The 27,993-nt window shown below is 37.7% G+C and overlaps 1 protein-coding gene across 2 annotated transcripts; it reads left to right on the top strand.

Moving 5' to 3' along the window:
- Nucleotides 1-12,413: 12,413 nt before the first annotated feature.
- On the top strand, nt 12,414-27,273 carry srp9 (signal recognition particle 9). Of its 2 annotated transcripts, XM_059356412.1 has the most exons (6): nt 12,414-12,676; nt 14,064-14,256; nt 14,373-14,486; nt 17,576-17,786; nt 23,463-23,531; nt 26,560-27,273. In XM_059356412.1, the coding sequence occupies exons 1-5, from the start codon at nt 12,597-12,599 to the stop codon at nt 23,510-23,512; spliced, it is 648 nt and encodes a 215-aa protein (XP_059212395.1). In that variant the 5' UTR covers nt 12,414-12,596; the 3' UTR covers nt 23,513-23,531; nt 26,560-27,273. The 2 variants fall into 2 exon arrangements, with proteins under 2 accessions (XP_059212395.1, XP_059212397.1); XM_059356414.1 differs by lacking the exons at nt 12,414-12,676; nt 14,064-14,256; nt 14,373-14,486; nt 17,576-17,786 and adding an exon at nt 23,135-23,349.
- Nucleotides 27,274-27,993: the final 720 nt, after the last annotated feature.

The raw sequence follows: 27,993 nt of genomic DNA on the forward strand, positions 1-27,993 counted from the left end.
TTAGAACAATATTTTGAGGTTGTATGCTGTGCACAATATTAGGCAAGCTTGATAAAAAAAAATAACAATAACTTAACTTAAGTGTTCATTCCTTGGCTAGGTATCGATACTTTTGAAAAAAAGCATCGTATCCCGATACAACGTTTTAGTATCGATACTTTTTTGAGTATTGATACTTTTGACAACCCTACTGGTAAGATGTTAAAAATGGGTGTATAGCATAGCACTGTGTGCTGAACAGCCATGGACCAATGACTTGTCACACAGTCCTGCATGAGTCAGCTCTGAGCAGGTGGTGCCGCCACACACACACACGCCTGTTGCGCCCCACATACACAACTATACGGCCCCACTGGACACTCATTTGTCCCTCTTAATGACAGCAGGGACACGTTGTGTTTTAAAGCTACTGGTCAACCAAACACAAAGGTGTCCTTGTTCTTGTCTGATATCCAATTTCAACAGGGGGTTCAGTCTGAGAAGAGATCAGCTCCAAACACATGAGAGCTTTAAAACAACTAATGAGAAAGTTGTTCAGAAGTATGAGGCAGAGGAGGGAAAATGAGGGAGATGAAAAGTTAGTGGTTTCCATTCTGGGACATGGACACAACAACCAGAGCTATTGTTAACCACAGTTTGGCCTAAAGAGAGATTCCAACAGCTGGATTCAATTAGGGGCGTTCTTAAAGGGGGCAGGCCCATCCACACTGCATGTCTCACTGCTTAATACACACACAAAGTTGGATCAGGAATGGAAAAAGATTGTGGTCAAACACTTCCATAGAAGCTGTTCTGACATTTGAACTTTTCTGCACGGAGCAGAACATCACTCCTCGACACTGGGTGAAAGGAAATATGTGGCAAAAGCTTGCTGTCAGACATGTCGAGCAGAATCAACGTTTTCTACCTCATCAGCAGCCTCGGAACACATTCCTGAGAGGAACAATGCTAACTAACAAAAAGAGCTGAAAAACAAAGTCATTTGTGGACCTTGACACTGAAGTTGTAACATTACAATCTGAGATGCTGTAAGAGCCCAAGCAATGTGCAACAATAATGTTACAGTATTTAAAGAATGTAGTATGAAACTGACTCCAGATAGAATAAAAAGACACAAATGATGCAGCATGCCCAGTGCTGTTGTTACTTTCCTTCTCTCTTTAAGTACACTCAGCTCTGGGTCATTGCTGCCCTTCAAAAGACAGCCAGCATCATGTTGAACAGGAGACAAAGACTCCCATGTTACACAACACTCACACACACACATGCACGCACACACACAGTACATGCCTTCAGACCGGCATCTGATGGTGGTGACACTGCATCCAAAGTGTGTCCTACTACACCTCCCACAGGTGTCCTCAAGTGTCTTCTCATGTGCAGGCGACTCAGACCTTCCCCATGTCATTTACCAGCTGATTAAAGTGCCTGTCCCTGTGTGTGTGTGTGTGTGTGTGTGTGTGTGTGTGTGTGTGTGACAATCATAATGTGGTGCTCACAGATAATCCCTGTGATGCAGTGGGAGCAGCAGGAACAACTGAGCGCCATTCCAAAACCAAAAACTGAGTGTGGTTTAATGCAGCTGACAACAGACAACCAGTAACACGGTGTGTGGGTGTGTGTGTGTGTGTGTGTGTGTGTTGTGTTTGTGTGTTGACTTCATTCATCCAACGTCCCATATTATCCCGTGTTAAAGCCAGTAGCAGCCTCTCACCTCATGATGACGTGCTCTGATGTGTCTCTGAGTCGTTCAGTTATCACCGACTGTAGTTTGACTAAAGTTCCTGTCGGTTCGAGGCTCCAGGCGACCAGATGAACGGGGGCTCCGGGCGGCGTGAGGAGGACGCTTCACAGTTTTGCAGGCTATCCGGTAAAAGTAGAAAAAAAAGAAAAGAAAAAAGAAAACTGGGATGTAAAAAAAAAGAGAAGCAGTGGAATCCTACATGGTGTAGAGCATGGTGGCTCCGCTGCTGGTGGAGGCTCACTGTGGACTAGAGAGTCGCTCCTCGCTGTCTGACGCACTGCTCGGTGTGCTGCGGCGCTGTGCCGCTCCGGTCCGCTCTGCTGCCGCTGCCTGCTGGCTGCAACACGTGCTGCCTTCATGGCCACGCTGAAAGCTCCGACTTTACAGATTCACAGTTACACTGATACGGTGGCCCTGAAGTGCAAACCACCACGGCAATTCAGAAAACACAACAACAAATCAGAAAACAGCAAATCAAAAAACACAACGGCAAATCAGAAAACAACAGCAAATCAAAAAACACAACGGCAAATCAGAAAACAACGGCAAATCAAAAAACACAACGACAAATCAGACAACAACAGCAAATCAAAAAACACAACAGCAAATCAGAAAACACAACGGCAAATCAAAAAACACAACAACAAATCAGAAAACAACAGCAAATCAAAAAACAACGGCAAATCAGAAAACACAACAGCAAATCAAAAACGGCAATAAACCTTTTATTTGCAGTTTATTTGCCATTGTTTTCTGTTTTGTTGTTGTGTTTTCTGATTTACCATTGTGATTTGCACTTCAGGGCCACCGTACACTGAGCGTGCACAGCACACATGCCCCGTCTTTTTTATTTTTAGAAGGCACATTGGAGAAAACAAGATGTGTTGGAGAGGGTAGGCACTGTCGCCTCACAGCAACACGGTCCTGGCTTCTATCCCACAGTACAAAAACACGCAGCTTATGTTTAATTGGTGACTCTAAATTGTCTGAATGAGAGCGGTCTGGAGACCAGTGGCCTCTATGGTTGAAAAAGCGTGCTAAAGTTCCCTCTAGGGTGGTGAAAACGAGAGAAAGAGCCTTATCGGCTGCCCTTTACACATGCAAAAAATGAATGGGTGCCCCTACATATAATGCATTATGATGATATTCCCTCTAGTGCAAAAAACCTTCTGGTGCCATGGTGCCTCTCTTTGGTAGCCGACAAACGGGGAATAAGAGGCGTTGCTTTCATGTGGCGTCGCAATGACGAACAGCTACATCGAGTGGTACTAAAATCCGCAATAGATAACGAAGCAAAAAGCAGATTAATAGTTTGCCTGTACCTGTGGTAGAAAAGCAGAATTAGATGCCCAGTTAGAAAACAGGATAAAGTGACCTCGCAATAGAGACAAAAAAGAATCCCAGTGAAGAAAATGATCTGCAGTTATTACAAAAATGTCACAGTAGGATATCAATAAAGATTCTATGATACAGTATCACCTAACTGTGAAAAATGTTATGTGGGGTTTTTGCTCTCATTCAGCAAGTGCACAAGATTGATGCATTTTACTTTAAAATGTATACATTTCCTCCCGGGGGACCATGCCCCCAGACCCCCCTAGATGGTTGGTTTGATGGTTTTAATTGTCAGTACCATATCAATAGTTACTTTGATCTGGATCTCCTTTAACTTAATGCTAATCGTAATCAAGGATGATCATACATGATGCATCAGAGCTTTTTGTGCGTTGGTGGGGCCCCATGTTGTGTATAATGTGTTTTTATTTTTAGGCCCCTGCCCTTCAAACAGTCTGAGTCCGCCACTGTCGGAGACCTGTCCAGGGTGTACCTGACTCTTGCGTCCGCTACCCGAGTTCGGATAAGCGGTTAATGAATGAATGAAGACGTGTTAGAAGTAGGATTTAAGTCTCTAAATCCCGATTGCAAAGGGCAAAAAGTCCCTGGTATCTGTTGCTGACCCCGTCTTGTGAGGGTCACTTAGTCTCTACTACCCGTCATCTAAACCCTGTTTTATAATAAACTCTTCTCGCGTCTCTAATGTGCACTGCAGTTGGCAGTTTTAGATTTCCTACAGTACCCGAAGGCAGCACTTGACGCAACTTATGGGACGTAGCACGTACAGGTTGCCCCTGACAACTGAGTTGGCTCGGTTGCTGAATGTGTTTGTCTGTGATGTTGAGCTGGGACCAAAGTGGACTGGAAATATGACAAATGCACATCCATGTCAAATTTGCTTTTTAAAAATAACTACAGTAATCCTGGACTATATTTCACATCCTGCTTTAACTGTGCACACTATGAAGTGTATGGAGTCTGGGGCTATTTTGTCCATTTCTGAATCCTTTTCATCCTGTCTGTATACACGACTTAAAAATGTTAAATGACCTAATAATATATTTTTTTTAAATTCTGACTCACTGGTTCCCGAGCCGGGGGAATGAGGGGCCGACCAAGAAAGTATCCGGTAATTCTTCCATCTGGTACTTTTGAAGGTACTAAAAGGTTATGAAAACATCAAATCAGAGTTGAATCATTGACCCTAACAACCTTTGACCAATCTTGTTCATCAGGAATAAATCTAACAAGTAGTTGTACTTTTTTTACTCGTTGTGGCTAAAATAAATAAATGCACAGTTACCGTTTAAGCCTAATGCTTTAAATGACATTCCCTCGTTTACAAAATGTAGCATTAGCAGCAAAATTTATAAAGGGAGAATAAGAGGAAACAAACTGAAATATGAGCACTATACAAGAATGCTGCCATCCTTATCTGAAAGGTAATTTGGCGTGCAGATGAGAGGGCACGTCAACATTTTCAAAAAACTCTCTTGCACAGTTTTTGCTAGTGCGCCACTGGTTAAGCCACCATGTGCCAATCGTGGCACTCATGCCCAAGGTTGCTGAACCCTGGTTTAATAACTTTAAATGTATCATGTTTTTCATTATAAATCTTGACCTGGAAAGTAACTAAAGCTGTCAGCAAAATGTAGTGGAGTAAGAAGTACAATATTTGCCTCAATATGTAGTGAAGTTGAAGTATAAAGTTACATAAAATGCTCAAGTAAATTAGTAAATTGCACGGCCTTAAAGGAACACTCCACCGCTTTTTCATATTAAAACATGTTATTCGGTCAAGTAAGACGAGTTGATACAGACCTCTTGCGTCTCAATGCGTGCACTCAATCGCCCTGGCGTGCGGCGCCACTTGGCTAGCACTTAGCTTAGCCCCGTTCATTCATTAGGATCCAAACAGCTGGACAGTTAGAAGCGACCAAACTCATCCACTTTTTCCCTATTTAAATACAGCTACACGAGTAGTTAAACGACCAAGTATGGCGACACAAAATAAAACGTGGCGCTTTTCTAAGCGGATAAAAAGGATAACTATAATGTATGGCGGAATAGCACTTGGGAGCACTTCGACTCGGCGCAGTAATATCATCACTCCTGAGGGGAGAAGATTTTTCAGGAGTGATGATATTACTGCGCCGAGTCGAAGTGCTTCTAACTGTCCATCTGTTTGGATCCTAATGAATGAACGGGGCTAAGCTAAGTGCTAGCCAAGTGGCGCCGCACGCCAGGGCGATTGAGTGCACGCATTGAGACGCAAGAGGTCTGTATCAACTCGTCTTACTTGACCGAATAACATGTTTTAATATGAAAAAACGATGGAGTGTTCCTTTAAGAGCTGCATATCATGAATGCTGGGTCTTGTTGGTTTTCTGAGAATCTACTGCACCTACTGGTACCTTGTTTGCCATGTAGCAATAAAAATATAATAAAAACCTGGATTAATCTGGTTAGTCACATTGGACTGCTATTATTCTGAACATTACTGTACTTACTGCAACATTCCACCACTGGTACTTACATTGTTGTGTACGAACCTTTAGAAGAAGAAGAAGAAGAAGAAGAAGAAGAAGATTACTTTATTAATCTATTAAGAAATTCAACCTCTGTATTTAACCCATCCTTTTTTACACACAAGTGAACACACCATGCAAGGAGCAGTGGGCAGCACATTATTGCGCCCGGGGAACTGTGCAGGGGGGTTAGGTGCCTTGCTCAAGGGCACTTCAGTCCTAGACCTATCAGAGCCGTACTAAGCCACTTATTAACAGAGGAACTAAAAGAGGTTTGCCAACTCAAACTGTCCACTACCAAACACTAAAAGCACTGTTTCCCTGATCGGGGGGTACGACTGTCTATCTCATGATTCTATTATCTTGATTCTATTATCGTGATCTTATTGTAAAGCAAAAAGCATCATCAGAATGTTGTTTAGGAGAATGAATAGCACAAATATTTCATAAATAAAACAAAAGTCATGTGTTTCTTTGTCTTACTATGGTCAGTGAGAAGTAAAGCTGCAGTGGTCAGACAGAGAGAGAGAGAGAGAGAGAGAGAGAGAGAGAATGAATGAATGATAGAATTATAATAATATTGCTTTCCTTACTGTTATCTTTTTTTTCTCTGACGCTTGCGTTGGCAATATGTACAGTGTTACATAATGCCAATAAAGCCAATTGAATTGAAGAGAGAGAGAGAGAGAGAGAGAGAGAGGGAGAGAGAGAGAGGCGTGATCTCACATCACCCCCGTCCTTAAATCTCTTCACTGGCTCCCCATTAAATACAGGATCCAGTTTAAGATTCTCACTCTGACCTACAGAGAGCTGCACGATCTGGCCCCGGCATATATAACTGAACTGCTTCACCCATATCCCTCTGCTTGCTCCCTCTGATCAAACACCTTCAATTTACTGTCTGTCCCTCCACCCGCCTTAAGACTCGGGGTGATGGAGCCTTTGAATCAATAGCTCCCAAACTCTGGAACGCTCTGCCTGCACCCTTACGGTCTGTGGATTCTTTTAAATGTCAGATTAAGACATATCTGTTTAAACAGGCGTTTAGTTGACTGTATGTACCTGGTCAACTAGACATCCAGGCTTTAATTATGTTTTCTTGATGTATTGTGTTTTTCTGTGTTTGCCTGTATGTTATTTAATACCCTTGTAAAGCACTTTGTGGGTTTTTTTCCTGTGAAAAGCACTCTATAAATGAAATTTACATACTTACTAGTCTTGCAATTAGATCCCAGCGAAAGGGAAGACTCAGACTGTATCCAACCTGTAGACTGAGGAAAACAGTGACACAATAAAGATAGAAGAGCACAAAGAGGAATCAGATTATGAAAGGGTTTTCTTGAACAATAAAAAGTAGAGACTGCCTTTATGTAATGTCACTTCACTCCGGTGGAAAGGTTTGCCTCTGCAGAAAAGGCTGGTTGATGTTTTAGCTCGTCTGGGAGACTTCATGTTAAAACTATTATATTTCAAAAGATATATGAAGTCAAATGGGAGTAAAGATGACACTTAAGTTTCATGCAATCGACTGTGACATTTGAAACAGATGCAAGTCAGATGCTGGGGTGAGTGAGCTGCAGCTGACTCAGCTGATGATGAATGAGCTGTCAGTTCACCTCCCACTCCTCAGCAGCTCTGTTATTGTGACATCTAACACAGTGGAGCAGTGAAGGAGATGCTACACTCACTGCGAAATGCTCAGGAAATGTTGTCATCAACCACCTAGTTCACAGTCCATCAGATATGCTCAGCCCATACTCCATACAAATACCTCAGCTTTGTCTGCCATCTAGTGTTCATCCTGTGTAATACTGCTGCCATCCATTCAGCACTAGGAGAGATAGCTACATATACAACCTTGATTCCAAAATAGTCACTGTGAAAAGTTTCATTTTGTGTGTTTTTTGTGTTTTTTGTAATTTCTTTGTGTGTTTTTATGTGTTTTTTGTGTGTTTTTATGTGTTTTTTGTGTGTTTTAAGATTTTTGTGTGTTTTTGTATGTGTTTTTGTAAAATGTTTGTGGTTTTTGTGATTTTTTTATGTGTTTTGAGTGTTTTTATCTGGGGTTTTTTGTAATGTTTTTGTGTTTTTATGTGTGTTTTTTGTCATTTCTTTGTGTGTTTTTATGTGTGTTTTTTGTAAATTTTTTGTGTTTTTTTTTGTAAAAATATTTATGCGTTTTTGTGTGTTTTGAGTGTTTTTATGTGTGTTTTTATGTGTGTGAGTAATTTGGGGGGGGGGGGGGTTATGTTTTTTTTGTGTTTTTTGTATTATTATTATTTTTTGTTTTCAAAATGTTGATCCAGTAAGTCAAAATGAAAAAAAAACACAAAGTGCTTTACAAGGGTATAAACAACATACAGGCAAACGCAGAAAAACTCAATACATCAAGAAAACATACTTAAAGCCTGGACGTCTAGTTGACCAGTCAACTAAATACCTGTCTAAACAGATATGTCTTAATCTGACATTTAAAAGAATCCACAGATACTGCAGACCGTAAGGGTGCAGACAGAGCATTCCAGAGTTTGGGAGCTATTGATTCAAAGGGTCCATCACCCCGAGTCTTAAGGCATGTGGAGGGACAAACTGTAAATTGAAGGTGTTTGATCAGAGGGAGTGAGCAGAGGGAAATGGGTGAAGTAGTTCAGTTATATATGCCGGGGTCAGATCGTGCAGCTCTCTGTAGGTCAGAATGAGAATCTTAAACTGGATCCTGCATGCAATTTGGAGCCAGTGAAGTGATCTGAGTGTACGGGGTGATGTGAGATCGTCTGTTTGTCCTAGTGAGTAGCCTGGCTGAAGCATTTTAAATTGATTGTAGACGGTTTAAAGCGGACATACTGAGTGAGGAGAAAAGTGAGTTACAGTAGTGGATATGGGGTGAGATGAAGGCATGTAGAAGCATCTCAAGTTCAGCATTTGAAATTACTGTTCTCAGTTTGCTGATATTTTTCAGGTGAAAAAAGCAGGAACTAGACAGCTGCTAAACATGGGTGTCAAACAACAATGATTTATCAATTATTACCCTTAAACCTCTGAAGTCCAGGAGATTTTGGTTCAACTTCAATTTTGGCTCCTTTTTCTCCACACAAACTTGGCCATCAGTCAGGTTTTTCATTTTATTTTAAATAACAAAGTATAAAGCTGCCAGGAACCCAAAATACAAACAAAAGACACAGGTGTCTATGGAAATGTACCTTCTTTCTCTCTTTCTTTCTTTTTTCTTTTTACCATTTATAAACACAAAAACAGCAGCGAAAATAATAAATCATAAAACTACTGAACAGTCTATTTGCATGTAAATTAAAAATAGTAATAGTTTTCATTGTAGAAAGAAAATTCTCATTTTAAAAATGGTCTAGAAACATAAATGTCACACTGTGAAAGCTCCTATGATTGCACTTTAACTGGCTTTCTCAGCTTGTCTACATATCATGTATAAATAAAGTTACTACTGTAAACAAAATATGTGTATTTTCAATAAATAGATGGACTCCAGAGGGTTAAGTTATGCAAGTGGGGTTGGACGTCAGAGGAAAGGGGCCCAATATGTTGTAGGATTGTGGGCACAACCTTCTCTGGAGCAACAACCAGAACCTCTGTCTTCTCAGCGTTGAGCTGCAAGAAGTTTTCTGCCGTTCCCTGATCGCATTAAAACAGTCTAAGAGTCTAGATAACTTTAAAAACTAAATTGGATTTAAATGAGAAACAGAGTTGGATGTCGTCCACATATAAATGATAAGAAATGTTAAAACTGTTTATGATCTGTCCAAGGGGAAGTAAGTACAGTGAGAACAACAGGGCCCCCAGAACTGAGCCCTGCGGGACCCCACAGGACAGTGGGGAAGTCTGAAACAAACAATACTCCAATAAGTGCATTCACCTGATGGTACTAGCCTCAGACCACAGGAATAAAGTAAGTACATAACTTAAGAAGTACATAACTAAGAGCCAACTGTAATCGCTGCAGGAGTGCTATATGCTAAAGAAGAAAAGGAGCATTTTTTTTGTTTTTGTTATTTTTTTTTATTAGGGTTTTTTATTATTATTATTATTATTATTATTATTATTATTATCTTTTTTAGTTCTTTTAGGTGACCATGTCTTAACCGAGGTATTGTTGAAAGAGATAGGTCTTCAGAAGATGTACAGGCTGTCTGATGTCCTGATGTCGGTGGGGAGCTTGTTCCACCATTTGGGTGCCAGGACAGAGAGAAGTCTGGAAGTGGTTTTGAGGCGTGCTGACCCACAAAGGGTATTTATGCCACAGTGGGGGAATTTAGTTGTCACAGCAGCTCAAGATAAAGGTTACAAAGATATAAAAAATAATAAAGAAGACATAAAAAATACGACATCATATAAATGCATTATATACACATTATTTCCATCGCATACTTACATGGCTGCTGTTTTGCAATATGGACAATAGATTAAAAAAAAATATATGTGTAGATATACACAGTATAGTGTAATAAACAGGGTAGTAACATATGGGCAGTGGGTAAAGACAAGATATTTAAGGTTCAAACAGATAACTTGATAACTGTTTTTGTAACTATATACAGTCATTCTGCATTTGATGCATTCAGTTTTTAATTGGGTTTTACACAGCACACCGACTTCTTTGGAATCAGGGTTGAACTTCAGTTCTGTACCTATGAAAAAGGTTCAGGCACTTTTTTTTTTACTCAGTGAATGTATTTACTTTCTGGATTTCTACTGCAGTCAAAGACATTTCTACAACATAACTATAGATATGTTAGAAATTGTACACAACCCATTGTAAACAGTGCTGTGAGGCACACCTCCACCAAATACAACAACGCTGCTCACATGCATCTATATCCTAGCGTAGTTGTATTAAAAATATCTGTTTCAGACTCCATAAACATAATAATAGTTTTGGGTAAATATCATATTCATTGTGCAAAGTGAAGAAAATCTAACCCTTTCTTCTCTGGTTTTATTAATAAATTTAAATAATTTTTCTTATCCAATTCAATTCAATTCAATTCAATTCAATTCAATTTCAATTCAATTGGCTTTATTGGCATGACGTAACAATGTATATATTGCCAAAGCAATCATCAGAAAAAAAGATAACAAGATAAGGAAAGCAATATTTACAATAAATTATTATAATTCTGTAATTCATTTTAAAAGAAAAGAAAAACTAATAACAATAAAAGAAAGCAATATGTACAATCATTGAATTACAATCAACATATAATTTATGCAATCTAACTGTCCCAGCAAAAAAAAAAAAAAAGAAGAGAAAATAAAATAAAAAACAAAAACAAAACAACCAACAGCTGTGTGTCACTCGCTGTCACTCAGTGTGTGACAGGCAGAAACATAGAGTGCTGCTAATCTACAGCTCTGTGACTCTTCCCCGAGGAGGAGCGGCAGTTTTTCCTCATCTGACCATTTTAAAAAACCTTTTTTGACGGATTCAAATTTTTGGAAGTATGTTTCTCTAATTAGTTCATATTCTTTTACATTTGGTGAGGAAGTGTATCTCTGTGTATCCCTTAAAAAAAAGAAAAAATGCCATTTAATCAAGTCTGGACTTTGCCCCTCTACTGATGTTCTGAATCATAACTTATTTTTTATTTTATTTTATTATTTTACTGTTCCATTTTTTTGTACTAAATGCCTGATATGTGTCTTTTTGTTTCTTGAATCCCATTATCCCTTTTTTTGTACACAATTTTCATTTGTATTATTACTATTATTGTCCTCGTTGAGAGTCTGTATTTTCAATTGTTCAATTAAAAAAAAAAGTTTTAAAAATAGTTGCTCAGTAGGTCTGTAGGAGGTAGCACACAAACATCTAATTATGTCCTGGAAAACAGCGTAGTAGGAGAGAAGAAATCAAATGTAAGATTTCAATTATAGAATAATGAAAAATGATGAAAGACGCCGGAGCACGACTTCTTCATGACGTCACGATGTAAAAACGAAGCAGCATGGAGCCTGCTGTCAGCTTTTCTCTAAAGTTCTGGCTTTTCCAGAAGTTTCCATGTACAATGCAATGCACCAACCCGTTTCCAGTAAAGGTAAACACCTCGACCAAGTGTCGCCACATACTTTTACTGTTTTTGCAGAGATTTTTTGAATTTTGCAGTGTGCATTCAGCATTTTTAATGCAACCTTGTGTTTTTATGTTTTTTTGTGTTTTTGTAATTTCTTTTTGTGTTTTTTGAAATTTCTTTGTGTGTTTTTTGTATGTTTTTGTGTGTTTTTTGAAATATTTTTATGTGTTTTTGTGTGTTTTATGTGTGTTTTTATGAGTGTTTGGGTTTTTGTGTGTTTTTGTGTGTTTTTGGTCATTTTTTGTGTGTCTTTCGTGTTTTATGTGGTTTTTTTTGTCTGTTTTTGTATGTGTTTTTGCTTTTTTGTCATTTCTTTGTGTGTTTTTTGTGATTTCTTTATGGATTTTTGTAATTTTTTATGTGTTTTTGTGTTTTTTTGAGTGTTTCTTTGTGTGTTTTTTTCGTATTTTTGTGTGTGTTTTTATGTGTTTTTTGTCTTTTTTGTGTGTTTTTATGTGTATTTTTTGTAATTTTTCTGTGCTTTTTGTATTTTTTTTTGTGTTCAAAATGTTGATCCAGTAAGTCAAAATGAAAATAATAATCAGGTCATATAGGTGAGGTTGTGCTGATAGTCATGGTAAAGATGTTTAAGTGGTTTGTACAGGCAGAATGAAAAGGAGTCAAAAACCGACAAAATAGCCCCAAACTCCAAAGGATTAATTCATCCATCCTCTTCATCCAAAACTTGTTGTGATTCCAGCTCAGGGTCAGCTCCACCACTAGAGGGCGACATGTAGAGTTTCCTACAGCAGACAGGACACGAGTGTTTCCGGTCCTATGGTCCTTTCAAAACAAAGGTCGCAGCATTGGCTGCTGTGACGCGAAAAATTCGGCCGCCATCGTGGAATGTGGATGAGGAGCATTTGACAACAACAACAGAAGATAACAAGGATGCCGGGCTGGTGTTCGGCGTATTCCTGCTCTAATGAGCGGACCGTCCGAAATAGGAATCGGGGGATTACTTTTCACAAGTAAGATTTTTACATTTACATTATCGTAGGCTACTATTGGTTGTATTTTGTGGGAAAAAATATATTACCACAGAGTTGAGAAGGAGTAGTAAAGTTGAAATTGATGGTGAAGACAAAGATTGTAAAAGCCAACAGGGGTAGAAGTTAGGACCACAGTCCAGATTGTGTGTTTAAGAGGTTATATTTACACGTACACTGTAAAAATGTTCCGTTGTTTTTACAGAAAAAAAAAACTGGCAGCTGTGGTTAACAGAATATTTCCGTAAAAAATACAGTACATATGTCAACATCTTTACAGAACAACTTGTAAATTTTACATCCTAAAAATGTTGAAGTTGTTGATTATACCGTCCTTTACTGCTAATTTAACAGGATGCTGCTGCTTTTGTACTAATTATTTATGCAAAATTTACATGCAGATTTTGCTTATTGTGCATTGAATACCAGTACATTAACATTCAGTTATTATTTATTGTACACTGAATACCAGTTAAATTTACAAGTTGTTCTGTAAAGTTGTTTACATTTGTACTGTATTTTTTGCAGAATTATTCTGGTAACCACAGCTGCCATTTTTTTCTGTGAAAGCAACAGAATTTTTTTACAGTGTGTATGCAAATTACTTTTTCAAATGTATAGGTATAGATGTATATTGGCTATTTTACCCATTAGATTTATTACAACCCTTAAAATCAAGAGGGCTTCGCGACCGACGGGTCGGGCCGCCCCGGTTGGGAATCACTGAACTAGGCTATGTGTTAGCCCGGCTATGAACTGAGACTTGATAAATCATATTCCATAAGCACCAAGGTTACAATAGTTTTGGATTTTTCATTAGTTTTAGTTTTAATTTCGTTGTGTTTTTTTGTTTTCAAATTCAGTTATTTTTAGTTAGTTTTACAGCGAGTTTGCTAGTTTTAATTCGTTTTTATTTTTTGAAAATGCTTAGTTTAGTTTTTATTAGTTTCAGTGTTAGTTTTAGTTTTTTTTTTTGTAATGGGCTATTTGTTGGGTGCGAGATTCAAAAAAGTCACAATAAATGTTTCCTTTATTTCCTTTGTCTGATCCATCTCAGCCCCAATAAGTTTATTAAGTCATAAAACCAGATAGATGAAATAGATTTCATATCAACCAAAAAGGTTTATGTATGACAAAAGTTGACAAAGAGGAAAAACGAAACGACATTTTCACTATAATTTTAGTTAGTTAGAGTTAGTTTTGTCACCGCTAAATACAGTTTCAGTTAGTTAGCGTTTTTTTAAAACTCCTGTTTTTATTTTTATTTCAGTTAACGAAAATGTTTTTTCAATTCTAGTTTTCGTTAGTTTTCGTTAACTATAATAACCTTGATAAGCACTGACCTAGATTACATTTCACACTTTTGAAGGTTTCCCAAAGACAAAGATATGAGGAAGAAGTGGGAAGTGGCTTTGAGGAGGGAAGGATTCACTGCAAGTCATCACTCGGTTGTCTGCAGTCAACATTTTAAGCAGGCTGATTTTGACAGGATGGGTCAGATTGTCCGACTACGTGATGGTGTTGTTCCATCCCTCTTCAGCTTCCCGGTTCACCTCCAAAAAGTAGGTGTATCATCATAAGGCTGTTAGCATTCATGCATGTAAATATTCTTTTATCAAGCAAACTTATCCTTTTATATATTGTATTATGTATTCTGCGTAATGTTTCTTCATTTCAGTTGGTAAAGGGCAGGGCTACGTCTACGTCCAGAAGAGCTGCAGAAAGCCTGTCTGTGCTCTCTAAGGATTCCCCACAAATGGCAACTTCACACCCACAACCTCAGCCTAATGATGTGAGGATTTCTACTTTAACCCTTGTGTACTGCTTAAAAAAGTATAGAATCCATCCTCTTCGGAGACACAAAAGGACCCCAGATTTTACTATGTCCAGGAACATTATGATATGATGTTTACCCCTCCTGTCCTCTTGGGCTCCTTTTTGACCCCCAATCATTTTCATCACACGATTATAAAGGGTTAACTTTCATAGATTTGCTTGAAATGTTCAGCATATGTGCCCCTCCACATCCTTTATAGGTAAAGTAAATTTAAACTTTTTTCATACATATTTACATGTTTTATACATTTTAATAGCATCCATCCTCTTCATGGACACAAAAGGACCCCATGACATCAGACTGGTTTTAGGACGTGTAGAAAAATTATTTAAAAAAAAATTATTACCAACTTTTTTTTCACCTTTTAAGGCAACTCATGACCAACAAATTGATATATAATCTTCACATTATTTTTCATTATTATTGGTCAAGTTTTAGTTAGTACTAATGGATGTCAGCAAAAAAAAATATATATATATAACACCCATCCTCCTCAGGGGTCAAAAAGGACCCCATGACATCAGACTGGTTTAGGACATGTAGAAAAAATTATTACCAACTCTTTTTTTCACCTTTTAAGGCAACTCATGACCAACACATTGATATATATTTTTTTATATATTTTTAATTATTATTGGTCAGTTTTAGTCAAGTATACAAAATTAGTTGGTAATATTTTTTTCTACATGTCCTAAAACCAGTCTGATGTCGGGGTCCTTTTTGACCACGTGTGATACTTTTAAAAAAATGTTGCTGTCATCCAAAAATGAAAAATGTTTTCAAAACATAAGTTTCACTAAAAGTTGACATAACCTACTCTGTACATTCCCATCAAGAAATTATTATTTCACATTTTATATTGTGGCTCCTAATAAGTAATCCACTGTTCTTTTCTTTGTTTCTTCGTTAATAAAAAAAAAAAAAAGAAATAAAAAAAAAAGAAATTATTATTTCACAATAACTATAGAAAAGAAAATCAGATTTTATTACTTTTTTCTCTTGAAATTAGGCCTAATTTTGTATATTTGACTAAAATTGACCAATAATATGAAAATTAAATATCAATTTGTCGGTCATGAGTTGCCTTAAAAGTTGAAAAAAAAGTTGGCAAATTTTTTTCTTTTCTTCTCTTCATGTCCTAAAACCAGTCTGATGTCATGGGGTCCTTTTGTGTCCATGAAGAGGATGGATGCTATAAAAATGTATAAAACATGTAAAAATGTATGAAAAAAATTAAAATGTATTTTACCTATAAAGGATGCCGAGGGGCACATATGCTGAACATTTCAAGCAAATCTATGAAAGTTAACCCTTTATAATCGTGTGATGAAAATTATTTGGGATCAAAAAGGAGCCCAAGAGGACAGGAGGGTTACACATCATATCATAATGTTCCTGGACATAGTAAAACTAGGGCCGGGACTTTAACACGTTAATTAAGATTAATTAATTACACAAAAATTAACGCGTTAAAAAAAATGATGCGGAACGTTTCTCACTGGATGAGTTTCAGGCGGACCGATTATACTGGAGCACCAACTAGCGTTCATGAGTTCAGACAACAACAAACCACAGTGAACATGAAGGAAGAAGCTGATGAGACGCTTTGGTTGGCCCCGTGGATGATGGGATATTTTGTTACAAAAAAACCAACGGATGGAAGTGTATGGTTGTGTTGCTATGCAACAAGGAATTTTTTTACTTAAAAAAACAAAGTATTATAGTTTACAGAAGGTCTACCTACCTATAGGCTACCTGAATTTCTGAAATGTACTATATTTCTAAATATGCTATTGCTACACTTAATTAGCCTGGCTAACACCAGACTATTCTCAAATGAGGTCTAGTCTGGCAACCAACAATGCATTTCTCCATAGAGGAGGTGTGGTTTACGATCCTCTGGAGCCGTTTATTGGGCGCTTAGAATGTCTATCAAAAGCGTCTGTAGGTAGCTCTTAGCCAATCGTATCAGTTATACCAGATGACGTAGTAGAGCTACAGAAATTGATGTTTGTTGTGTGTGTGTCTGTGAGAGAGTGTTGCTTGCTGCTTTGCTTCTCCAGTTCTCGCTTTCTGCAAGACTATTTATTTTCACGCTTTATTCCCCCTCATGTCATTCAGCCACACACATCCACTGATTTTATGGGCAATAAACAAGCTGCTGCGGGTCTCTCGGCGGCTCCGCTGTCCCCTGGCTCGTAGCGACATCACCGGCGTTGTGGTAGCGCCGGTGATTAGCACCGGTGATTAGCGGCGCTAGCGCCGCTTGCCCCGCTACCGGTGATCTCGCTACGAGCCGGGGGACAGCGGAGCCGCCGAGAGACCTTTTGCCTTTCAACTTTCGCTCTAAACTATTTAAAACGCCGTCTACAGCTAAAGAGAGTTTCGCGTCTGCTGCAGCCATGTTGGATCCGTAAGAAAACTACAAGCTTCCAAGTGCCGAGTAGCACGCGTCATCGTCTTGCCGTCCCTCCCCGCTCTGTGATTGGATCCCTAAAACAGGGCTAAGAAACGGCCCTGGTTGCCAGACTGGATGGAGGTTCGAAATTAAATTCAAGCGCGCAAGGCAGTATGGGTATACCCAGGCTAACACTTAATGGCAAAAATTGCACTGGTCTGTTGGACTTGAACAAAAATAAACAATATATTGGTTGCTTAAGCTTATGTATTCGGTCATTATTCAATGGTATACTAAAAATCACTGTTCTCAGGTCAAATATTTATATGCGATTAAAATGTGATTAATTTCGATTAATTAATTACAAAGCCTCTAATTAATTAGATTAATTTTTTTAATCGAGTCCCGGCCCTAATTAAAACCTCACTTGTTTTGCTGCCACTCATATTAAACACACTTACAAATAACTGGCTTTGACGGGTGATGACTATAAGAAATAATGTGGATGTGGGCCATAAACTAGTGGTGTCAAAGTGATGTTTGTGATGTGAAACATTACTCAGACCATTTTCATCCCTCTGTCTTTCTACTAGGACCATGTCTAATGAATCATTACTCAAACCATGTTCCTCCCTCTTTCCACTAGGATCACAGCTATGCCTTGCCTGCTTCTCCTACAGCTCTTAAGGCCAAAGTCAATGAACATTTGGCAAGACTGGAAAGTCTGGAGCGAGAAAAGAAGAATGCCATGTCCAGAGAAAAGAGGGCAAAGACCACAGTGAAGGGTATTTTGGAGGATTTGAGGGAAAAGAACCTCATTAATGAAGAGCTCAGTGAGAAGCTTTCACTCTACTTTGGTAAGACAAAATTAGCACTTTGAAATTCATCAGCGCCATGAGTCGTGTAATGTTTTGGCGCTCTTTAAATTTAATTGAATTGATTGATTTTAACTTGTGTATAATTCCCATTTTTTATTGATGTATTTGCACTTTAAATCTTGCTGAATTCAACAAAACAAATAAATTAAGTTAAAACCTAAACTTGAAGATCTTCTGGAGCCTGTTTACAGAAGGAGCAGAGTTCGCTGATGTCTTTTTTATATCTTTGCATGAATAGATTGGAGGGACAGATTCGGTGGATGAGTTTGAGGGAAACTTCTTTGATTTTATTTGTGATGAAGTATTTGGCAGGTAGAGACCATATGTTTTTCCAGACCAGATTTGTGAATGTATTGTTCCAGTATGATACGGCATATGGGGTACTGATGATTTCTTTTTGGTATAGTGCACGTATATTACGGTTATTGTTCTTTTTCACTGAAAAGCAGATTCGACCGACTTCTGTCTGCACAGGCTCCATAGGTAATAGCTCAATTTCAGATACTATGACACTTTTGAAGAACATACTTACACCAGAGGGTATTGCATCAAATACTATTGCGTATTCTTTCGGAGGAATAGGATATGTGTATTTATTTAAAAATTCTGTGTAGGATAACAGTGTGCCGTTCGGACTAAAAAGCTGACTGACTAAATTTATGTCATGATTGAACCAGTTCTCTATAAAAAGTGATTTGTGTTTGTATAGTATGTCCCTGTTATTCCAAATGTAATATCTATGTGAGGTGAAGTTATGTTGATGAACCAAATACCAGGAAAGAAGTATCTGTTTATGAAAGTTGGCTAGTTTTGTGGGGAGTTTTTCAATGTTGTAGGAGCAGAGCAGCAAAAAATGAAGGCCACCGATTCTGGAAAATATATAATTGGGAATGAAGTTCCAGATTGATGTTGGGTTACTAATAAATTGCCTGATCCAGTTGATTCTGAATGTATTATACAGGGTGGAAAAATCAAGAAAATTAAAACCTCTGTTTTCATAGGAATTCATTAAAGTTTATTTTTTTATATAATTAATTTTATTTTTCCACATAAAGTTATATAGAATTTTGTCAATAGCCGCAGTGGTTTGTTTGTTTACGTCCAGAGATATTGCTGTATAGGTGAGTCGGGATAGGCCCTCTGCTTTAGATAAAAGGATTCTGCCCTGAAGGGACAGATCTCTCTGGAGCCAGGAGTTTAATTTTTTCTGTGTTTTTTCTATGATGTGGTTAAAGTTCATGGAGCACCTGTTGCTTGTGTTTTTGTTGATGATGATTCCCAAATATGTGACAGATTCCTTTACAGGTATGTTGGAGATGGATGTACTATTACAGTTTTTGAGAGAAGTTCACACTTACTGAGATTCAGGTGAAGGCCAGATGCTCTGGAAAAAAATGAAATTCGGTTAACAGCAATTGAAATTTGTGAGGCATCTTTTAGGAATAAGGAGGTGTCTAGTGATGGTCCGCTGACACTTGAAGCTCTGACACATGCGCGGTAGCTCATGAAGCAAACGTCCCGAAGCACTGTGCCGAGGCGTGGTTTGGTCGCGTGACTCATGACCAATGAACCCAAAAATATCTTTGCCAAAATCCATAATATAATCTGTATTTGCACCAGCCCCATGTGAAAATGTATGAATGTAGCAGCACCATTTAAATGTTTCATAACACAAAAGTGAAGTCTATATAGGGTAACAGACATGTCAAATAAGAAACATGGTCTTCAATATACTTAATGTCTTTATTATTACTGGCAATATTATTATTTTTTTTAAGCTTTTTTTTTTTTGTCATTTTTCATGCTTTATTGAAAGTAATAGATAGAAAGGGGGAGACAGAGGGGACGACATGTGGCAAAAGGACCTCAGGCCGGATTCGAAACTGGGTCCGCCGAAGCAAGGACTCAGCCTTAATGGTGCGCGCTCTACCAGTGTGAGCCACTGGGACGCCCCATTGCTGGCAATATTGTTGTTGTATCGACTCGAAACATACAGCCAACTAGTGTAGTTGAAAACAAATCCATGAACGAGTCAATGACACGTCTCTATTGCACTTCATTTTATTGACCACTAGATGTCCTACTGGAGCACTGTGTGTCATTGAAGCTTCGAGTAATGAACCATGTTTTGTATAAAGTGTCGAAGCTTCAACAAAGCCTTGATCAGCCATCACTAGAAGTGTCATCTGCCAGTTGGCTGATGACAATTTCCCTGTCTGCCATAGATATTCCTTTGATGGGGCTCTGCTTGATAAAGTCAGAGAACAGTTGGGCACATAGCAAAAATAAATATGGTGACACTATCTAATTCCACAATTTAAATCAAAACGTGGAGAAGTACCTGTATGCAATTTAATTGATCAATTCGCTTTCATATATATGGTTTCAATTGCCGAACAAAAGTACTTACCAAAACCACATTTCTGTAATGCCTGGAACATAAATTTGTGTTCAATGGTGTCGAACGTCTTGCAAAAGTCCAAAAATAAAATAAAGCTGTCATCAGGGCAGTATTCAGCATAATCAATGAGATCCAGAACAAGTCTTATGTTATTAGATATATGTCTGCCCTTCATGAAACCTGTTTGTATTTCATAAATAATGTTGTCCAGTACTGCTTTAAGTCTTTTGGCAAAGATTCCAGCTAAGATTAATCATTATTGAGGAGACAGATTGGTCTCCAGTTATCAATGCGGAGTGGGTCCTTATTGGGTTTAGGGATAAGTGTTAAAAGTCCTTGATTTAGAATGGGAGGAAGAGTCTGCTTATGGATGCTTTCGGTGATTACACCATAGAGGAAGGGGGCAAGTTTATCGGAAAATGCTATGTAAAATTCAGATGCCAAGCCATCAGTTCCAGGGGATTTATTTAATTTAAGATGCTGAATGGCCGATCTGACTTCTTCTAAGGTTACTTGCTTGTCACAGAGGACTCTTTGCTCAAGACTTATAGATTTTAAATAAGAAAGATGTCCAAGAAAATATTTTGTTGCATTTTCATCATATTGTGATTTATACAGGTTCCTATAAAACATTAAACAGTGGTTATCTTTTGTGGATCATCTGTGACAGCGCCATCTGTATTAAGTTTTTGAATGCAATTCGTTCAGCTGCGTGACATTTCCAGTCTAAAAAAATATGCTGTGTTTTGCTCCCCTTCTTCCAGCCATTGCTTTCTGGATCTCACATAAGCACCTTCTGCTTTAACTCTGTATATTTCATCTAGCTTGAGCTGCTGCTCAAATAGTTCTTGTCTGTCATCTTCTGTTAAATCTTCAACCATACATTGAGTAAGAGTGGCGATTTTGGTAATTACTTTTGTTTCTTCCTCTTTTCTTAGTTTGGCCAACAAGGATCCATACTGTCTTAGGTATTTTGCTTTTTCAAATTTCAGTAATTCACAGGTTTTTTTTGCAAACATTTGTCATTCAGCGCCTTCTGCCAGTAACATTTTATTGGAAAGTGATTTTTTTTTGCAACTTTATGTTTTAAGACTGAGTTGTTGAGTTTCCAATATGAATTTCGATGCGTGCTGGCATTAGGTTTGAAGTTAATTTGAATATTTATAGTTTTATGATCTGTGAGCGGTGTAGTCAAAATATTAACATGGATATTGTTTACATCTAAACTATTTGAAATTAACCAGTAGTCGATTCGTGACCTGCAGGTACCAGTTTTATTAGCCCATGTATAGGATTTAATATTTGGATTCTTTTTTCTCCAAATATCTACTAATTGAAATTTCTGCATAAATAAAATGACATTGGAGAGAGAGTTCAAATTTGTTTTTCAGGGAGGTTACTTTCTGATCCATGCGAGAACCATAAGTCATTTCCCCATTGATTTTTCCAGAATTTAGTTTACGGTTGAGTGTGATTCTTGTAAGAAACAGAAATCAGACTTTTGTTGTTTGACAAATAAGAACAGGGCTTTGCATTTTAAGTTGCCATGCAAGTCTCTAGTGTTTAATGAAACCACAGATAAAGACATAAGAAATTATGCAAACTATTCAAAAAACTCATAATAGCTTTAGTATTTCGCCTCATCATAATTAGGGCCTTTATTTTTAAATTTCCTGCAGTTACCCAATATAAAATACAAAAACATCAGGCGGTAATTGATGAACCCCCTCATCTTGAAGTTGAAAACAAAGCACTCACACACCTCTCTTAGGATGAGTGCAAAACAAAAACACCAGGCTTCTATGGCATATTCTACATATAAGGAAAACAAAAAATCCACACTAAGAAAACCAGGTCACCTGCACTGTGAAGGTTTAGTTAGGGAAGATTTGAGGGAGAGACTAAGATATTGAAAAAAGTTCGGCAACTAAGAGAGGGAAGACCGACCCGCCCACAAGTCCAAACCCAGTACTCAGTTTTCCCCCATTGTATGTAACAAAAGTTACTTTTGTGACTTTTACTTTGTGTGAACCCGTCAGAGACAAAGGAAAAAGTTTGGTCTGATTTCGCGGGGCAGCCGATTGCTTGTCAAAGGTGGGAAACTTCAAAAGAGCTTTTAGTCACTCTTTCATTTACTCAAAGTTCAGGTAACTTTTCATCCTCAGGTAGTTTACCGTTTTTAGCGTGATTTAGTTTTGGTTCGTGCCATAGAGAGGTTAACAGTCACTTTACCTTCAACATTTAGTCTGTTATGTGTCGTTTAATTTAGCATTTGTGTTACTTAAAGTTTAGGATTACGTTTTAGTATTATTTACACTCCCACTCTGTTAATTAAAGAGTTTGTATGAGCGTAGTAGGGACGAAAAAGCACAGTAAAAGTGTAAAAAAAATATAATCGTTTTTCTCATATTTAAACTACATTAGTCTATAAGGTGTAATACTGCACTTCTTTTATTTTTGGAAATTGATAAGATTTAATTTTTTTAATAATAATAATTTTTTTTCCTCTTAAGTATTTGCAGACCACAATTCCACCCTATATTTGGACCCAGAGAGGACACAACCATTTAACTCTATGTTGTACCAGGTAGCTGATGTACTTCCCCAGAATAATTTTTAAATGCTCCAAAGACATCCAAACAAACGAGCAATGAAACGCATTTACCTCGGTAGTCGGAATTTGCAACTCGGATTTTTCCGAGTTCCGAGTGCAATCGAACGCAGCATTATGTCATGTCATTTTATTTATATTATCTACTTTTTTAAGTTCTGGAATTACTAATGATAACCCTGATTTACTATGATTTATTTATTATTTAATTATTTGTCATGATACATATATGTTGGTGCACCTTTCTGCTCTTCTATATACAATTGTTTGTATGTGCAACCTTTTTCAATAAAGTTCTTTAAATGAAAAAAAAAAAAGATGATGCGTCTTAGGGCCGCCGGTGACCCGGATGCGGTTGTGTCGACGCTGTTGCTGATGTGGTGTTGTGAGGTTAGCAGAGCCAGGCAGAAGATTCACACACATTCAGTGGTTTAATAGAAACGCTGCTCTGTTAAACAATGCCTTACTATCAGACGTGGGAGGAGTTTGCCCGAGCAGCAGAAAAGCTTTACCTCACAGACCCCATGAAGGTAAAACACTTTGTTTAGCATGCTGACGCTAGTTGGATAGCTGGTTAGCTCAGTGGTAAAGGACGTGAAGCTACCAGCTGCTGCTAATACTCTGTTGGTTTAATGTGTTTCAGGTCAGAGTGGTTCTCAAGTACAGACACTGCGACGGAAACCTGTGCATTAAAGTCACCGATAATGCCGTGGTAAGTGACACGTGTGTTAATGAAACACATGGTGATGTTTCCATGTTTAACCCTCTGGTTGATACAACACTGAGCTACGACCAGTGGGTCCAGTTATGAGTAATGCTACCTATACACCAGAAGATTATGAAAAGATTTGGTCCCAGACTAGTCTCACACTGAGATTGGTCCCAGACTAGTCTCACACTGAGATTGGTCCCAGACTAGTCTCACATTGAGATTCTAGACTGCAGGGTAACTATTTACAAGACTACAACTAGATTCTTTTAGAAGTTTTTTCCTACCATGCAATTTTTTTCCCATCATGCTCTTAGTAAAAACTTACCAAATGGAGGAGAAGCAGCTTTTGGCTTTTTATTTCCAACTCTTTTTATTCATTTTTCTCATTTTGAACATAAAACATATCAGTCACTACAGACTCCATACACATTTACAAGTACACGTTTACACAAAAAGGTCATTTAAGTTGTATTATGTAGCTCAAAATGAAAAGTAGAGAGTTGTAGGAGATAAAATGAGAATAATTAATAAAAAAATAAAATAAAAAATAAAAGTTCTTTCCTTCTTCTAAGAGCACTTCTATAACTTGCCCCCAGACTTGGTTCTGGTTAAAATAATCAATAAATGGTTGCCAGATTCTATAGAACTTTGTTTCCTGATTTTTCAGTAAGAATCTGATTTTCTGCAGCTCTAAATGTCTCATAAATTCTGACATAAGATTTGCATCAGTTGGGGCTGCTTTTTGTTTCCAATTAAGTAATATGTAAAGTTTCATGAGGCTGTGATTATCCTAGAGGTCACAGCAGCTCCTTTTGCAGAGTAAGGTAAAGTTTAAAAAAAAATGGTCTCACTAGAATAAAGTGGCTACTGTGTTCACTAACATCATCACACATGAAGAAATCTGGTCTCAGCTTTATTCTCATACCAATATATGCAATTCACAGACTTATGGATCCCAGTACACAGAAATATTTACATGCAATAGGCTAAAATAATGCTTGAAAATTGAAAACATTTTTTATTATTTTTGCCTTTAACTGCATTGTATTATCATTTATGTAAAGAGGAGACTAGTGGTTACCATTAGAGCCCATTTTCATGTAAATATCTTGAAGCCAGACTGTTGTGCTAAGTTGGGCGCATTATTTCACACCCTTCCAAATATATCATGACATGCAAAGTACCAATGCAGTCCTGAGATTTTGTATGAAATCCGTAACTTTGCTATAGCTACAGCCTGTGAAGAAAAAAAAATCACCAGAAAATGATTGTGTCACCACTTTGATCAATTTAATGTGTAGTAGTTACATTGTTTATTTAAAAAGATCCCCATTAGAATACCACAGGCATTACAAACTCATGTCATTATAAATATATTTAAAAAAATAATAAAATTATTTATATAGATATAGATATAGATATAGATATAGATATATATATATATATATATATATATATATATAGATAAAAGAAAGCATTATACAGTCTAGTATCACATAGCCCAGGGGTCGGCAACCTTTACTAACTGAATAGCCAGTGTCGGTCAAAATAAGAGAAAAAACTGTCAAAACCGAGCCACAAACCTTATTTTGAGCCTTTTAGAATGGACATTAAACAGTCTACCAAGTCTAAATTAACATTAATAATAGGTAATAATGAGCATTTATTTATATTACGTCAGAATACAGCGAGGACCCAAGTGCAAATCAGAAGCTGGAAACCAAAGAAATATTTCAGGAGATTTGGAATTGAAAGCTGGCCAAGCTCGGGGAAACTCAAAACTAGACTTAAATTTCGCCAAATTTAGAGGTAATGGGGCAGGTCTGTAGACTTGAATTAGCTGTGAAGCATATTTTTACTGCAGTCTTTCATCTACTCATTTTACAGTCAAAGAATATCAATTGCTTTTGGCCTACACCAATGATAAATAACTTTTAAAATGCAAAATAAATAAACATTTTGCATATATTTTTTTGTCACAGCCACAGGGAGCCACTGGATAGCCTGAAGAGCCACATGTGGCTCCGGAGTCGCAGGTTGCCGACCCCTGACATAGCCCAACCACACTCAAATAAAATGATGATATAATTAAGGTGTTGACATCAAATACATTCTTAATTGTTTTTAAAACCAGCTTTTCCCTTAATTTCACAAACCTGGAAGACTGTTCCAAAGTGCAATCAACCTATAAAACGCTGGCAACTTCAAAGAGACAGTCTCAGGTAGTGGTAGAGTAATCAGTCCACTATTAACCCCTCGAGTTTTATAAGAATGAATATTTGAGCGGTAAATTATATTATCATGAAAAGATTTGAGTCTGAATATTAATTATTTTATTAAAGTATATTAGTACATTAGCACAGTGATTCCCAACAGGGGGGCCCGACCCCCCTAGGGGGGCACCAAAGATCCACGGGGGGGTCGTGAAACCCTCTTGATTTTAAGGGTTGTAATAAATCTAATTTGTTAAATATAGATGAGTCAGCATTTAATTCATAAGTGTGACATAAACAAATAAGGGCTACATTAAACGTTTATTCATTTATTTAAATAGAAAAATCACTATAGATAAGTTTAAAAATAAAGGCTATATCGTGAGAATAAGGACATGTGTAACATCCCTCCTGCAGTATACACAGGTAACCTCACCTAGCGGTAACCTCGCCTAACAACAGAAACACAGAGCTAATGGAAAAATGGCAGAGCGTCAGGGGGATGAAAATGCTGAATATCTCCAAAAGAAAAAGAGAGGGTACCATGAAAGTCACATTGAGTTCTGCTTCATAGAAGCAATGAACAATGGGGGGGGGGTCACCAAAGTTTACAATGGTAAAAATGTGCGTCCCTCAAAAAAAAAGGTTGGGAACCACTGCATTAGCAGATGGTCTACCCTTGACTCTTAACCAGTAACGTCCATGCATTTCTACAACACGAGTTCTTGGAGAACCCTTGTTTTGAGCCACTTGTAATTTGTTTATAAGACTGTTGGATACATTGCCCTCATGTAGTCGTGTGTCCATCCCCACAGTGTTTACAGTACAAGACGGACCAGGCCCAGGACGTGAAGAAGATCGAGAAGCTCCACGGGAAACTGATGAGACTCATGGTGTCCAAGGAGACACACAGTGGTTCCATGGAGACAGACTAAAGTGCTCCAGAAGCAGCTGGACTGATTTCATCGGGCACAGTGGTTGTTGAGAGCACAGCATCATCACAGTGCAATGTGGAGTCTGAGAGATGGGCAGTTGTACAGAGGGAATGTGGCTGCCTACACTGATTTAATACTGTCAGAGATGGGATATATATACCGCATATATTAGATATACAGTATACATTCAAATCTCGCAGGGGTTTTTTCATACATTCTTCAGTGTAGGCTGCTGGGAAATTTTAGGAAACCCAGAGGTGGGAAGAGGTGTCGTTGGGGTAAATGCGAGACAAAGTGTCAAGAAGAGCATCAATCATCCGCTGCAGTGTAAGCAGCTTCGGCTCCTTGATTTCTTTAGAGGAGTTTTTTTATTTTGTTTTTAGTAATAAAGAGGACAAAATCGACGGGCAATGAAGTCATTGCATGCCTTTTCTGTTTACATCGGTCGTTTTTCCTCATGGACTTATGCCACACAAATGAAGCAGGATCACGTCATGTGACAGTGTGGAGAAACCCCGACACCTCCACATGCCAGTCTGTTGTCTGAGATTCATAGCATTATGTGTTCAATAAATGTTTATTTACCCCAGTGCATCCACAATCTCCTGTTTTCATCCACACTGCAAAATCACTCGTTCAAAATGAAAAGAAAAGTTAAAGTACAAAATTTGCTAGAATATCAAAAAGTAAAAAGTACTTATTATACAGTATACTGATTGTTTTATATATTCTATACAATTATTTGAGTATACTGCCCTACAAAGTCTAACTGCAGTTACTACGCAAAGGGTAAAACTGAGAAACTGCTTTAAAGTTTTTTTAACTGGCAAGCCAAATGGGTTATAGGTAGGAAAGTAATATGACACTTATTTCTACGTGTATTGATGAAGTCATTCTTATTCCAAAAAAAGAAAAGGTAAACAACACCTTGACCAAGTGTGGTCACATGACTTTTCTAATGTTGCAGTGTGCATTCAGAATTTTTAATGCAATGTCTTGTGTGTACTGTTTTTTTTTTGTGTGTGTTTTGCAATTTCGTTGTGCGTTTGTGGGTTTGTGTTTTTTGTAAAAAAAAAAAAAAAATGTTTTGTGTGTTTGTAATGTGTGTATTTTTGTGTGTTTTTATGTGTTGTGTTTTTTGTAATTTTTATTTTTACATTTTTTGGTGTTTTTTGTGTGTTCAAAATGTTGATCCAGTAAGTCAAAATGAAAATAATAATCAGGTCACATAGGTGAGGTTGTGCTGTGATGATACCAACACGTCATGGTAAAGATGTTTAAGGGCGCTTTCACACCTATCTCGTTTGGTCCGGA

The sequence above is a fragment of the Centropristis striata genome, chromosome 18, assembly GCF_030273125.1.
Source record: "Centropristis striata isolate RG_2023a ecotype Rhode Island chromosome 18, C.striata_1.0, whole genome shotgun sequence".
Classification (NCBI taxonomy): domain Eukaryota; kingdom Metazoa; phylum Chordata; class Actinopteri; order Perciformes; family Serranidae; genus Centropristis; species Centropristis striata.

Coding starts and splice junctions, on each gene's coding strand:
- srp9 (XM_059356412.1), top strand. CDS start 12,597: ATGCCGGGCTGGTGTTCGGCGTATTCCTGCTCTAATGAGCGGACCGTC. Junction 14,257..14,372: donor TCCCGGTTCACCTCCAAAAA/GTAGGTGTATCA, acceptor TCTTCATTTCAG/TTGGTAAAGGGCAGGGCTAC. Junction 14,487..17,575: donor CACAACCTCAGCCTAATGAT/GTGAGGATTTCT, acceptor TCTTTCCACTAG/GATCACAGCTATGCCTTGCC.